Source organism: Hyperoodon ampullatus, assembly GCF_949752795.1.
Source record: "Hyperoodon ampullatus genome assembly, chromosome: 7".
Classification (NCBI taxonomy): domain Eukaryota; kingdom Metazoa; phylum Chordata; class Mammalia; order Artiodactyla; family Ziphiidae; genus Hyperoodon; species Hyperoodon ampullatus.
The window spans coordinates 62,938,240-62,951,148 of NC_136920.1; the positions used below are offsets into that span (position 1 = coordinate 62,938,240).

A 12,909-nucleotide genomic window follows, 5' to 3' on the forward strand; every position below is an offset into this window, starting at 1 on the left:
CCACTCGGGAAGGGAGTGGGAAGCAAGAAAAATGAGAAGAGGCTCTAAGAAGACAGTTTAGCTTAAAGACCTTTCTAAGAGGCAGAGCTGTCTGGAGAATGGAACCAATTGCAACCTCTACCATTAGAAGGGAGACTCAGCATTAGGGGAGTGGCTAGACTGTATTTTTGGAGAAATTCTCCAGCCCTGAGAAGGTGGTATTATGTACCTTGAATGGTGCTGGGTGGAGTAGAACTAAAATGGTAAGAGACAGTGCTCCTGGTTCCAGGGACAGTACTCTCCCCACCACAGTGCGCCTGCAGCCTTCCTAGATGGGGCCCATTGGCCCACTTGAGAAGTGAAAGTGGCAGTTGAGGCCTCTCAGCCTGGGTCACACCAGCCCAAGGAGAGCATTGCAGGTGTGAGACAAATGCAGGTATAAGACCGCCAGTGCTGGCTGCGACCCACGGCTGCAGGGCACATCCCGGCTTTCCCCAAGGCTCCTCCTAGGGGAGCCTTGAGCCTTCCCCAGGGGTGGCTGGAGCTTCTGGAGCCGTGACTGTAATGATGGTAGGAGTGGCAATCGCTGTCTCGCTGCTGCAGGTCACTCTGGAGAGCCCTAGTGGCTTTTCATGACACAAGCACATGCTGAAGATTCATGGATTAAGAACACTCGTGCCTGGAAGGCGAAGCCACGGAGATGGCAGAAACCACACGTGGGCTACCAAGATTCCTATGAGAGTGCGGTTGTGATGGTGGAATTGAGAGGGCTTGGCGGTCTTGGGTACATAATGTGGAACTCTGTAATTTTTCCTTTGTTCTGTATTTGAATTTTTCAGTGAGAAGGAGGAGACTAAGCAGGGAAAAGGCCTCATGGCTTCTGATGCGAGTCACGTGCTGGAAGCTGCCCTGGAGCAGATGGACGGGATCATTGCAGGTATGGTCAGGAGGGGTCCTGGCAACCCAAAGCTCATCCTCCGCACTGAGAAACCGTTTCCTCTCATTGGACTTTTCTTTTGGATGCAGAGAGAAGGCCCCTGTTGGATTTCTTTTATTTTACTGTGTGTGCCATCTCTTTTTTAACAGTGCAAACTTGGACTCTTTGATATCTGGTGTGAGTCTAGGGCTCTGTTGAGAGTACAGATGCGCCATCTATCAGCATGTGTATAACTGTATCGCAGTTTGGGTCCTGGCTGCAACAGGTGCAGTGAGATTGGTTTTATTGTAAAGTTTTCAGAGCACATCACAGAGCTTGAGTTACACTCAAGCTGAAACTTGCAATCTCACAGGCTTTGCCCCGAGCACTGGTGTCAGCTCCCTTCCCCAGCTGGTCTCCAGTTTGTTTGAGAGTCAGGAAGCAGTTTTGCATTGATTCACCTAATCACCTGAAGAATGTCCTATATGTTTTTTTATCCATTGTAACTGTTTGGCTTCATGTTTGCCTTAGCCAGTTAGGATTATTCTCTAGAAGAGATCCAGCAAAACTGGTTAATTGGAAAGGACTGCCAGTGGGCTGTTTGGGCTGATTAACTCCTTGATGGGGGCAACTGAAGCCCATACTGGTTAGAATAAGCAGTTGTCATTGTTGGAAACCTTTCCCCGCAGGCCCCAGGCCTTCTTTCTGTCCTTACCTGATACAGGTCAGTGGCCTTATTTGTTGACTGGGTGTGTTTCTTTGGGACTTTGCTCCTCATTGTATGGAGCTAGGGTTCCATACATAGGGAAGAAGGTTTGGGCTGAGTGTGGCTAGAGCCCAGGGCATGCACAGAGCACCAGGCATTGCCCCCTTGCCTTTCCTTCCATCCTGCAGATACACCTGACGCACTGAAGACTCTGGGTGTTTGCACCTGGGATGGAGGACGTGTTCTAGATGTCATCTGTCAGGCTCTTAATTTCTCAGTGGATAGAAGGGTCCTTGGGAGGCCGTGACTAACATCCCACTTTCCAGAGGCTCCAGAGGTTGGGATGTCCTGCTCTAGATCAGGGTCCTGGAAGCCCTACTGAGAGGAAATGGCCAAGAGCATGGGTTTCCTAGCAGTCCTTTCAGAGAGTCGCATCTGGAAGCTTCCGGGGCCTCCTGTGCATTGAGGTCAGAGCCACAGGGTTAGACTCTGAGACCATCTCAGGCTGTCAGCACTGCTGAGCCCCCAGCCAAGGGGCAAGGAAGAGACTCTGAGAGGCCCTGGAGTGAGCAGAGCTCTTGGATGGCTAGGACGGGTAAATGGGACACCGCCTAAAGAAGGTAGCCTTGTGTGAGGTCAGTTCCTCCTCCTGCCTCCTTATTTCCCCACACAGGCATTCCTGAAATGACAGAGTCTCTGGCAAAATCCCCTATGTCTCTGGGAGAGGACTACATGTCTGGATCCTCGGGGCCTTGCCTTGGTTGGGGCTCTGCCGTGGGTGTGGAGGGCGGACCCTGGTGTGGGTCGTGTGGAACCCGGGACACCCATCCTTCTTCCCTCCCAGTACTACATGCTCCCTCCTTCTCCCATTTCCTTAGGCCTCCACCCTGGCAGGCTTCTTCTGGAAGGGTTCCCCGGAATTCTCTGGAACAGACATGAGAGTTTTGCAGAGAGGTGGTCTAAGATGTTCCAAGGCATTCTTTGTGGGTTAGTTGGGGGAGCATCTGTAGCCAGACTGCTTGGTTCAAATCCTAGCTCTGCATCAAGTTACCTGCATGAACCATGCCTCCGTTTCCTCATATTAAAATGGGAATAATAATAGAACCCACCTAAGAAGGTTGCTGTGCTTATACATGTAAGGTGCTTAAAACAAAGCTTGGCATATAGTAAGCACTATAAAATATTAGCTCTTGATAAATTAATGAGGGACAAAAAATCTTTACCATACTGAGTCTTCTCTAGGGACACAGCAGAGTTCTCATTTATTCAGGCCCTAATTTCACCCATTTGTGTTTTGTAGTTTTCATTGTCTAACTAAGGCTTGTGCATGCCTCCTAGACTTGCCTGGGGTCTCCAAGATTAATGCATGGTCTCTGAGCAGTCTCTGCTCTGCTCTTGCCCCCTTGTAGCCTGTCTTCCACAGAGCAGCAAAATAATCAAATCATATCACTCTCCCCACAACTCTTCAATGGCTTCCCATCTCAGGATAAAAATCTGAAGTCCTGGGCTTCCCTGGTGGCGCAGTGGTTGAGAATCTGCCTGCTAATGCAGGGGACACGGGTTCGAGCCCTGGTCTGGGAGGATCCCACATGCCGCGGAGCAACTAGACCCGTGAGCCACAACTACTGAGCCTGCACGTCTGGAGCCTGTGCTCCGCAACAAGAGAGGCGGCGATAGTGAGAGGCCCGTGCACCGCGATGAAGGGTGGCCCCCGCTTGCCGCCACTAAAGAAAGCCCTTGTACAGAAACGAAGATGCAACACAGCAAAAATAAATAAATTAATTAATAAACTCCTACCCCCAACATCTAAAAAAAAAAAAAAAAATCTGAAGTCCCCGTCATAACGAGCAACACTCTATATGATTTGGCTTTTGACTGCCTTTGTGGCTGCACCCCCTACACTTTCCATCTGGCTTGTCTCACTTTAGCACTGGTTGTCTCAGGGCCTTTGTGCTTGCTGTCCCCTCTGCTGGAATGTTCTCCTCCAAGTACACTCAGGTCAGATCTGTACTGAAATATCACCATGTCTGAGGTCTTCCCTGACACTCTATAATATAGCATCCCCACATCAGCCCCATCCTTTTATCCTTTTTTTATTTCTTTATAGCACATACCACCATCTGACCCATTACGTTCATATTCGTCTCTTTTTTTATTATGTGCCTCATGCATCAGAATGTAAGCTGTATGATGACAGAGGCTTTGTTGCTGCATCTTCAGTGCAACACAGAATAGAGGTTTAATAGATATTTGTCACGTGTATTTTATTTACTTTTGTGAATAAACTCCCCTTTTCATTGATTAGGAGGCAGTTATTGGTTTTTGTGCCTATACTTTATCTGGCTGCATGCTGAACTTCGTTGATTATTTTCTCTACCTGTACCTTTGTTTGGCCGATTCTTTTGGAATAATAAATCACTAATTTTCTTGAAGAGTCGGTGGTTGGTACCTCCTGTGAGCCACCTCTTATGTAGTAATTGGCTCACACAGACGTTTGACAGGAGCTATTTGACAGATAATGCAACACTGAGGTTATTAGCGAGTGTCTGGAGGGCATATGTTCTATGCCATGTGCAATAAAAAGAATGATAATGATTGAATGCTTTTGTGTGGGATACTTTTCCTCAAGATTATTAAAACCATCCTCATTTTCAAGTTGGCTGGGCCAAATTGGGCCACAGAGCTTAGGGATTTTTTGTAATTAATTAATGTAGACTGCAGAGTTAGATAGGCTGTGGGGATTTGAATCCCAGCTCAGCCACTTACTACTAGCTGTGGAATCTGTAGGCGAATCGCTTAATCCCTCTCTGAGCCTCAGTTTCCTCACAGTGGCAATAACAGTACCCATCTCATATTATTGGGAGGATTAAATTAAGGCAAAGAAGGCACTTAGCACAATGCCTGGCACTTAGCAAGTGCTCAGCTGGTCTAGGTTACCCTTGGTTTTGTTGATATTAGTACTGACATTATTTTCGCTGCCCAAGCTCTAGTGCTGGTAAATGACAGAACTAAGATTTGAGTCCAGGGCCATCTGAGCCTCTTCTTTGCTCCATTCATTCCCGGGTTGGTTTTATGGTGAAGTGTAGCCAAGCCCTGGGGTTCTGTGGGGCCATCTACAGGAGAAGAGAGTTAACTGGGTGGGGGGTCCAGTCCTGTTCTTGCCCATCCCCACACCCACCCCCGCCCCCACCCCCACCCCGTCTCTTGGCCACAATGGCTTTGCTCTCTTCTCTTACACATTCAACTTCCAAGTGAGGGCTCCTTTGCTTAAGGGTGGAGCAGCTGAAAGAAAGTTTGAAGATTGTGGCACCAAATCATGATACACAGATCCTACAGAAGTGACGTTTTTGTGTTAACATTAAAATCGTCCTTTTTAAATTTCTATGCTCTCATTCATTTGAAGTCGAAGGATGTCAAGTAACACCACCAACACTTTCAACACTCAGTTGCTTTTGCATCTGTTAAAGTACTCAAGCAAGTGCCCGAGGACTGTATTCTCTCACTTTATGAAAACACAATTACACTTATTTCAGTGGAAGAAATTTTTATGGGCTTCCTGCATGCCCGAAATAGCAAGCACTTATGCAGAAACAACAGGGATTCCTACTAAAATAGACACAATTCCTTGAATAATGATTATTAATAATCATAACATAACACTATCTAACAAGGACTTTCCCTTTATTAATTACTCTACAGTATGATAGGCTACTCTTCACTTTCCAAAACTCTTTCCAAAAAGAGTTTCCAAAAGAGTATACTTAGGGCATGTGATACCGATGTTGATGTAATTAGGCCTTTAATGCAAAAAAGGTGCCCCCTTCCTCCAATGAATGTAAACAGTGCAAATAGTGCAAGAGATTATCACTCGTAGAAGCAACCAGGCCAGGAACACTTAGAGGACATCCCGATACACAAGTGCCAAGTACACCCCTGCAGGGCCACACATGGTGACCCTCATCATCTCAAGGCATTCATCCGCTCTGGAGGTGTGAGAGAAGGAAATGCCTTCTAAGCAGAAGTAGGAAATGAAGCAGAAATGTGAAGTGAAACTCCTTGCTAAGATGGATTCTTGAAACCTGAATAAGTGTATCCCGGGTGTGACTGTACTTAATTAGAACCCAAGAATTTTATAGCAGAAAGTTGGGAAGAAGTGACTGTTAAAAAACCCAGGACTCTTGTCAAAATGATTTGTTTCTAATATAAAAGACCATTGTTGTAAGTTCCAGTATGATGTTAACCTTTGATCTGGTCTTCTTCCTGATTAGTCCCTGTGATTCAGCCTACAAATAACACCATAATTGAATTACACCGTTGATGATCGAAATTGGACACTATACTGCTTAATTACAGCCCTCTGGATAGCCCAGAGCAACTGTCGCATAAGCTAATTTTGCATAGGGCTTCAGCTGTGGGCTAATGGGGGTCAACGGCTGCATCTGTAATAGGACCAGAGGACCCCTGGTCAGGACCCAGGGGACCACTTACTCCTCTTCGCTGGGGCAGGAGGCTACTCCTGCGGTTATCTATGAGCTATACGCATTGATGAGGAATAGTTAGGAGGAATGTGTTTTATAACAGTTAAACAAACAGGTTGCTCTGTCCTGGCCTTTCTGCCAACTCTGATTAGTGTCTGCTTTTTTTTTTTTTTTTTAAAAAAGACTGAGGGCAGAGAAAGTTCTGATCAAGACTGTGATTATTCACTTTGGTCCATGAATGATTTCAGCTGTGGTGTTAAAGGCTGGTGATTGAGTCCAAGCTCTGAACATTTCGTTGGTCTTGTTGTACCCTCTCCGAGGCCGATCAGCAGAGTGGTCATCGGTAACAAAGCCACCTGTTTCCCAGTCAGGACTCAGGTTGAGAGTCCTCTGCTATGAAATTGACCTGAGGAGAGTCAGGGTGGAATTTTAGAGGTCTCTAGTGGGCTGAGATGTCAAAGACTGCCCTTTATGTAAAGAGGTCAAAATGGCCCACAGTGGGGCTGCGAGCCCTATTCAACAGCCATCATTCTGTTTTCTTCCCTTGCTGGCAGAGCCCTCTCACTCCTTTATGGCTCTGTAGCCTCATTTTCTAATCTCTGAAAGAGTGTGAGTAAAGTTGGAATTATCATTTGTTCCTTAAATACAACTTAAATACAACTACAACTTGCTTATAGTTGTAATTATAGGAACTGACCTGTAAAACCATCTGGACCTTGTATTTTCTCATTGGAAGATTGTCTTTTTGTAATGGTTAGGGATAGTCAGGTTTTAATTTTTTCTCTATTGAATTTTGGCACATTATATTTTTCTAGATATTTGTGTATTTTACCAATGTTTTCCATTTTGTTAGCATATGGTTGCTTATTGTATTTTATCTTTTTAAGCTCTGCTGCTTGTTATATCTGTTTTTTAATCCTAGTATTGCTTATTTGTGCCTTCTCTTTTTTTTTTTTTTTTTTTTTTTTTGCGGTACGCGGGCCTCGCACTGTTGTGGCCTCTCCCGCTGCGGAGCACAGGCTCCGGACGCGCAGGCTCAGCGGCCATGGCTCACGGGCCCAGCCGCTCCGCGGCATGTGGGATCTTCCTGGACCGGGGCACAAACCCGTGTCCCCTGCATCGGCAGGCGGACTCTCAACCACTCCACCACCAGGGAAGCCCTCTCTTTATTTTTTGATCAATCTTGCCAGAGACTTTATTTTTTTACTACTTTTTTCAAAGAATTGACTTGTTTTTGCTGATCAGTCACCATAGTAGGTATGTATATTATTTATTCTGTAAATAGTTAAATGTGTGTATGTATCAGCCCAGGTTCTTCAGAGAAACAAAACCAATAGGGTGTGTGTGTGTGTGTGTGTGTAGAGAGAGAGACACATAGACAGAGCAAGAGACAGAGAGAGAGAGAGATTCATTTTAAGGAATTGGCTCACATGAATGTGGAAGCTGGCAAGTACGAAAATCTGTAGGATAAGCCAGCAGCCTGGGGCGCCAGCAAAGAGCCAGTGCTGCAGTTCAAATCTGAAAGCCATCTGTTGGAAGATCCCCACTTCTTCTAGAGCAGGGATCCCCAACCCCCGGAAACCCCTGTTAGGAACCAGGCCGCAAAGCAGGAGGTAAGCAGTGAGCGAGCAAAGCTTCATCTGCTGCTCCCCCTGGCTCGCATTACCGCCTGAACACCCGCCCCCACTCCTGCCACCACTGGTCTGTAGAAAAATTGTCTTCCACAAAACCGACCCCTGGTGCCACAAAGGTTGGGGACCACTGTTCTAGAGAGGTCAGTCTTTTTCTATTAAGCTCTTCCACTGATTGGGTGAGGCCCACCCACACTATGGAGGTCAGTCTGCTTTGGTCAAACTCTACTGATTTAAATGTTAATCTCATCAAAAAAATACCTTCACAGAAACATGTAGAATAAAGTTGACTAAATATCTGAGTACCACGGCCTAGCCAAGTTGACACATACAATTAACCATCACAGTATATATAGATATATAGGCATTATGTATCTATGCTTAATATATATACATATTTAACTTCTTTGAATATCTGTTCTTTATTGTTTATCATTTTCTGCTCTACTTACTTGAATGTATCTGTTCAACTTAACAAATCAACCAATAATATATAACAATATGTATTTAAAATTGATTGCTGACTTAATTCTGTTGTGGTTAAAGTGTTTTCTGATACTTACTCTTTGGAATTTATTGATACTTGCTTTGTAGCCTTGACAAGAACATTGCCAGTTTTCATTAATGTTCCATGTGTGCTTGCAAGGTGTGTGCATTTTCCAGTTATTACGTGCCATGTTCTATAATTGTCCATTACATCCAACTTATTTGAATCTTCTCTACCAGTACCGTTGGGTTTTTTTTTTTTTTTTTTTTTTTTTTTTTTTTTTTTTTTTTTTTTGCGGTACGCGGGCCCCTCACTGTTGTGGCCTCTCCCATTGCGGAGCACAGGCTCCAGACGCGCAGGCCCAGCGGCCATGGCTCACGGGCCCAGCCGCTCCGCGGCATGTGGGATCTTCCCGGACTGGGGCACAAACCCGCGTCCCCCGCATCGGCAGGCGGACTCCCAACCACTGCGCCACCAGGGAAGCCCCCGTTGGGTTTTTTTGTTTTTTGTTTTTTGTTTTTGGTCTGCTTGATCTTACCAGTTTCTGAGAAATACATATTAAAATTACTCTGCTAGATGGTGTATTTTATCCCCTATACTTGTGGATATTTTGCCTTCTATTTTGAAGGTGTTTTAAATTTTTTTATTTATTTATTTTTAAAAATTGAAGTATAGTTGATTTACAGTGTTGTGTTGTTTCTGGTGTACAGCAAAGTGATTCATATATATATATATATATATATATATATTCTTTTCCATTATAGGTTATTACAAGATATTGAATATAGTTCCCTGTGCTATACAGTAGGTCCTTGCTGTTTATCTGTTTTATATATAGTAGTGTGTATCTGTTAATCCCAAACTCCTAATTTATCCTTCCCCACAGCTTTCCCCTTTGGTAACCATAAATTTGTTTTTGATGTCTGTGAGTCAGTTTCTGTTTTGTAAATAAGTTTATTTATATCATTATTTTAGATTCCACATATAAGTGATATCATATGGTATTTGTCTTTCTCTTTCTGACTTGCTTCACTTAGTATGATAATCTCCAGGTCCATCCATGTTGCTACAAATGGCATTACTTCATTCTTTTTAATGGCTGAGTAATATTCCATTGTGTGTGTATGTGTATATATTTCATATCTTCTTTATCCATTCATCTATTGATGGATATTTAGGTTGCTTCCATGTCTTGGTTATTGTAAATAGTGCTGCTGTGAACATTGGGGTGCTTGTATCTTTTTGAGTTACAGTTTTCATCTTTTCCAGATGTATGCCCAGTTATGGGATTGCTCGACCATACAGTAACTCTATTTTTAGTTCCTTAAGGAACCTCCATACTGCTCTCCATAGTGGCTGCCCCAATTTACATTCCCACCACAGTGTAGGAGGGTTCTCTTTTCTCCATACCCTCTCCAGCATTTATTATTTGTAGGCTTTTTGGTGATGGCCATTCTGACTGTTGTGAGATGACACCTCATGTAATTTTGATTTGCATTTCTCTAATAATTATTGGTGATATTGAGCATTTTTTCTTGTGCCTGTTTGCCATCTGTATGTCTTCCTTGGAGAAATGTATAGGTCTTTTGCCTTTTTTTAATTGGGTTGTTTGTTTTTTTGTTATTGAGTTGTGTGAGCTGTTTGTATATTTTGGAAATTAATCCATTGTCGGTAGCATCATTTACAAATATTTTCTCCCATTCCATAGGTTGTCTTTTCATTTTGTTTATGGTTTCCTTTGCTGTGTGAAAAGCTTACGAGTTTGATTAGGTCCCATTTGTTTATCAACTATTTTATTTTTTGATTTCTACTTGTCCCACTCTTTCTGCACTTCCCTTACCCCTTTTTAATGTTTGAAAACATCAAATTGTTTATGTGTGTGCTTATTCCAGAATCAAGGCCAAGTTTCCTTCTGTGGGGTGATTTTTTTCTAGTTGGTAGACTGAGGATATTGCCCTTTTGCATCCTGGCTTTATGCAGAGGTCTTCCATCTGACCTCTCCCTTTGCTCAGGCCCTAAGCTTTGTCTCCTGTCCTCAAGTGGCCCATTCAAGCTGAGGTGTTAAGCCACCAGGGAATTGGCCTACAGGACAAACACCAGCTCACATGCTCTCTCTCTCCTGAGCTACTGAGCTCTGAAAATTTCTTTCAGTTCAGTTGCTTTAAAAAGTGTATGTATGTGTGTTTTTAAATTTTGGGTGTCCTTTGGGATTTTTCTGAGCACAACTAGTCAGTTACCACCTGCCCTGTTGCAGCTATAATGCAGTTACCTTCCTTGGCTCATGGCCCCTTCCTCCATCTTCAAAGCCAGCAATATCAGGGCAAGTCCTCATGTCACGTCTCTCTGACACATTCTTCTGCCTCCCTTTTATGATTTAAGAGCTCATGTGATTAAAACTCCAGGATAATATCTCCATCTCATGATTCTTAATCACATCTGTAAAGTCCCTTTTGCCATATTAGGTAACAAACACATTCATAGTTTCCAGGGATTAGGATGTCGACATCTTTGGGAGGGTCATTATTCTGTCTACCACAAAGATCAATAAATAACATCCCTTACAACACTGTAAATCAACTATACTTCAATAAAATATTTAAAAAGAATAACAGCCCATTATTCCCCTCCTAGTTTGGTGCCAGTCAAGGAACAGACAAAGGAGTCAGACAGAAAGAGATCAAAATATCAGCTTTATCATGAGTTTTACTGATTAGGAAAGTTAGCTTGACCTGAAGCCACAGTCAGGAAGGACCTTGAATCCACTCATCCTACACACATACCCCAAATTGAACTCAATCCCAGGTTACAGATTTCCACCTTCTGGGGCAGAGCTTGTCTCAGAAAAAGCTTCCTCAGAAGCTAATGCTTGCATACGGGGACGGGCAGCGCCAGAGAGAATTCCATCTTTTAGTGCTGTCATCAGAAGAGGCCTTCCGCCATTGAGGAAAAATTGAGTAAGGGGAAGCAGGTAGAAACCACTCTCCGCTCCCACAGAAATATGGAGACTGGAATAGTACCCATAATAGCGATTCTTGATTTTTGTCGAGACTTTGTGTGTGACCTAGTCTGTAGTCAGTTTTGAAAAAATGCTTTATATGTGCTTGAATACAGTGTGCCATCTCTAGTTGTTTGGGGTATAGTTCTTTATGTGCCTTTTGCTGTTTTGATAATCACCACTTTATTTTTTAATTTTCTTTTTGGGTCTGCTTGACCTGTCATTTCCCAAAGGAGAGGGTCTTTTTTACACACTATGGGATTTAGTTTTGTAAATTTGTGTTTAGGATTTGATATGTGAGTTCATCAGTGAGAAGACTTGTAATTTGCCTTTGTAGTACTCAGAACTTCTAAATTGTTCAGTTCCAGGGGCACCTTTCACACTCTGGTCTACAAGTTGTACTGGCAGGCTCTCCTTATCAAGACAGCTGGGAGCAGTCCATCCTTTTCTCTACTGAACACCAGTTAGATTAGAAATATTCACTTCCTGAATGTTGGCTAGAGCTAACTTGTAAAAGCATTTGGCCTGGTATTTTCTCTGTGGAAAAATATTAAATTATGGCTCAATTATTTATAGGTCTATTCAGATGATTTTTTATTTGTTTTTTGTCATTTTATCCAGTGATTGTGTGTGTGTTTGTATGACTGGTTTTAATATTTTGATCAAAAATACCTACTCCAATGCATGAAGTCCTGAGTTTTATTTTTTGAACACATTAAATTTCACTCATTCAATGTCATAATTTTTTGTATGTCTCTCTTAATAACATCAAAGAACTGGATTACTTTTTCTCCGTTATTCATATTTTTGCGTTTAAATAGGTGTTTACTGCAAAATGGATGACTAATAAGAAAAATAAATAAATAAAAAATAAACCTAAATAAGTAAATAAATAGGTGTTTAGTGCATTTATAATTATTATAGTTACTAGTATATAGGTATCTGTGTACTTATTTCTCTGTTTTATGCTGTTGTTTCTTTTTAACTTTTTTTTAACTTGTTTTTGGTTTTGCCTTGCTGGCTTCTGTTATATTGATCAAGTTGTTTTTAAATCTCTTTTAAGAAGTTAAACATCTATTTCTACAATTTTTTTTTTTTTTTTTTTTTTTTTTTTTTTTTGCGGTACGCGGGCCTCTCACTGTTGTGGCCTCTCCAGTTGCGGAGCACAGGCTCCGGACGCGCAGGCTCAGCGGCCATGGCTCACGGGCCCAGCCGCTCCGCGGCATGTGGGATCTTCCCGGACCAGGGCAGGAACCCGTGTCCCCTGCATCGGCAGGCGGACTCTCAACCACTGCGCCACCAGGGAAGCCCTCATCCTTGCATTTTTTTAATGCTCAAAAAAATGCTCACGTTTTTAACATGCGTCCTTAACACAAAGGCTAAAGATAAGCATCTTTATAGAATAATAATTCTGTCTTCCTCTTCAGTAATACCTGACTCTTAGAATGCTTTAATTCCCATCACTGCCCCATCTTCCACATTATTTTAGTTTTGTGTTCTGGTGTCATCTTGATTTATAGACCCCAAAATATTGTGCTATTTATTTATTTATTTATTATTCATTGAACATTTATTTTTATCGGATATCATAATGCATTATTTTACCTAATCCTTGTGAAACTTGTGAAAGATGAACAGTATTGCCACCCCCCCTTTTTTAAAATTTATTTATTTATTTGTTTGTTTGTTTGTTTATTTTTGCCTGCGTTGGGTCTTT

General features: G+C 42.7%; 1 protein-coding gene across 4 annotated transcripts in view; it reads left to right on the forward strand.

Moving 5' to 3' along the window:
• Positions 1 to 837: 837 nt before the first annotated feature.
• Positions 838 to 12,909, forward strand: part of PPFIBP2 (PPFIA binding protein 2) — a gene marked incomplete at its 5' end in the record, with an annotated part of 122,057 nt that continues 109,985 nt past the window's right edge. For all 4 annotated transcript variants that reach the window (XM_079707427.1, XM_079707430.1, XM_079707429.1 and 1 more), the window contains one exon: positions 838 to 916. In XM_079707427.1, the coding sequence (XP_079563553.1) occupies positions 853 to 916 (64 nt within the window). The remainder of the gene's footprint in view (positions 917 to 12,909) is intronic.